General features: G+C 48.1%; 1 protein-coding gene across 1 annotated transcript in view; it reads right to left on the bottom strand.

Annotated features, from left to right (window-relative positions):
- Positions 1 to 753, bottom strand: part of Best1 (bestrophin 1) — a 15,730-nt gene that overhangs the window by 5,526 nt on the left and 9,451 nt on the right. The window contains exon 7 of the mRNA XM_028777521.1: positions 194 to 346. Coding sequence (XP_028633354.1) covers positions 194 to 346 — 153 coding nt within the window. The remainder of the gene's footprint in view (positions 1 to 193; positions 347 to 753) is intronic.

Below are 753 nucleotides of genomic sequence, written 5' to 3'. Positions count from 1 at the left end.
TCTCTCTCTCTCTCTCTCTCTCTCTCTCTCTCTCTCTCTCTCTCTCTGTGTGTGTGTGTGTGTGTGTGTGTGTGTGATAGACAGAATCATTTCTGTATGTATGCTCATGCACGTGTGATATACATGACCGGATCCTTTGCAACGCCCTGCCTTTCCTACACTATGGGGGAGGGCAGTTTGCAGTGAGGCTCACCTTTAGCCAGCCCATGTAGAATAAGAATTGCAGGATTGTGAAGACAGGCACAACCAGATCCATCTCATGGCCTGGGTAGTCCCTGTTTGGGTTCAGAAACTGCCTCCCAATTAAGCATGCAAGAAAAAAGCTGTATACTGCCACTGTCACCACCTGGAAAGAGAAAAAGACACAGGTAACACAAAGAGCTAAGCAGGGACCATGCTCTAAAACTTTGTGTCTACAGCCTTGCTCTGACCTTCCCACTCCTGTGACTAGGTCTCTGTTTGCCCGTGTGTGTGTGTGTGTGTGTGTGTGATTTGTTTTCTTTTATTTTTTTGAGACAGGGTCTCATGTAGCCCAGGCTGACATGAAACTATATAGCTAAGAATGACAATGAACCTCTGATCCTCCCTCTGTGTTAGCATTTTGTCTAGGCTCTGCCCCCAAGTTACTTGGCAACAGCCAGGTGTACCTGACTCACTATAAAAGGGGCTGCTTGCCCTCTCCTCTCTCTCACTCTCTTGCCTTCTTGCTCCCAATCTGTTCTGTCAGCACTTCCCCCTCTCTCCCCATTCCCC

This window comes from Grammomys surdaster, unplaced genomic scaffold (genome assembly GCF_004785775.1).
Source record: "Grammomys surdaster isolate TR1022 unplaced genomic scaffold, NIH_TR_1.0 310, whole genome shotgun sequence".
Classification (NCBI taxonomy): domain Eukaryota; kingdom Metazoa; phylum Chordata; class Mammalia; order Rodentia; family Muridae; genus Grammomys; species Grammomys surdaster.
The sequence above is the reverse complement of the archived record's forward strand: the minus strand, read 5'-3'. Positions and strand labels throughout refer to the sequence as shown.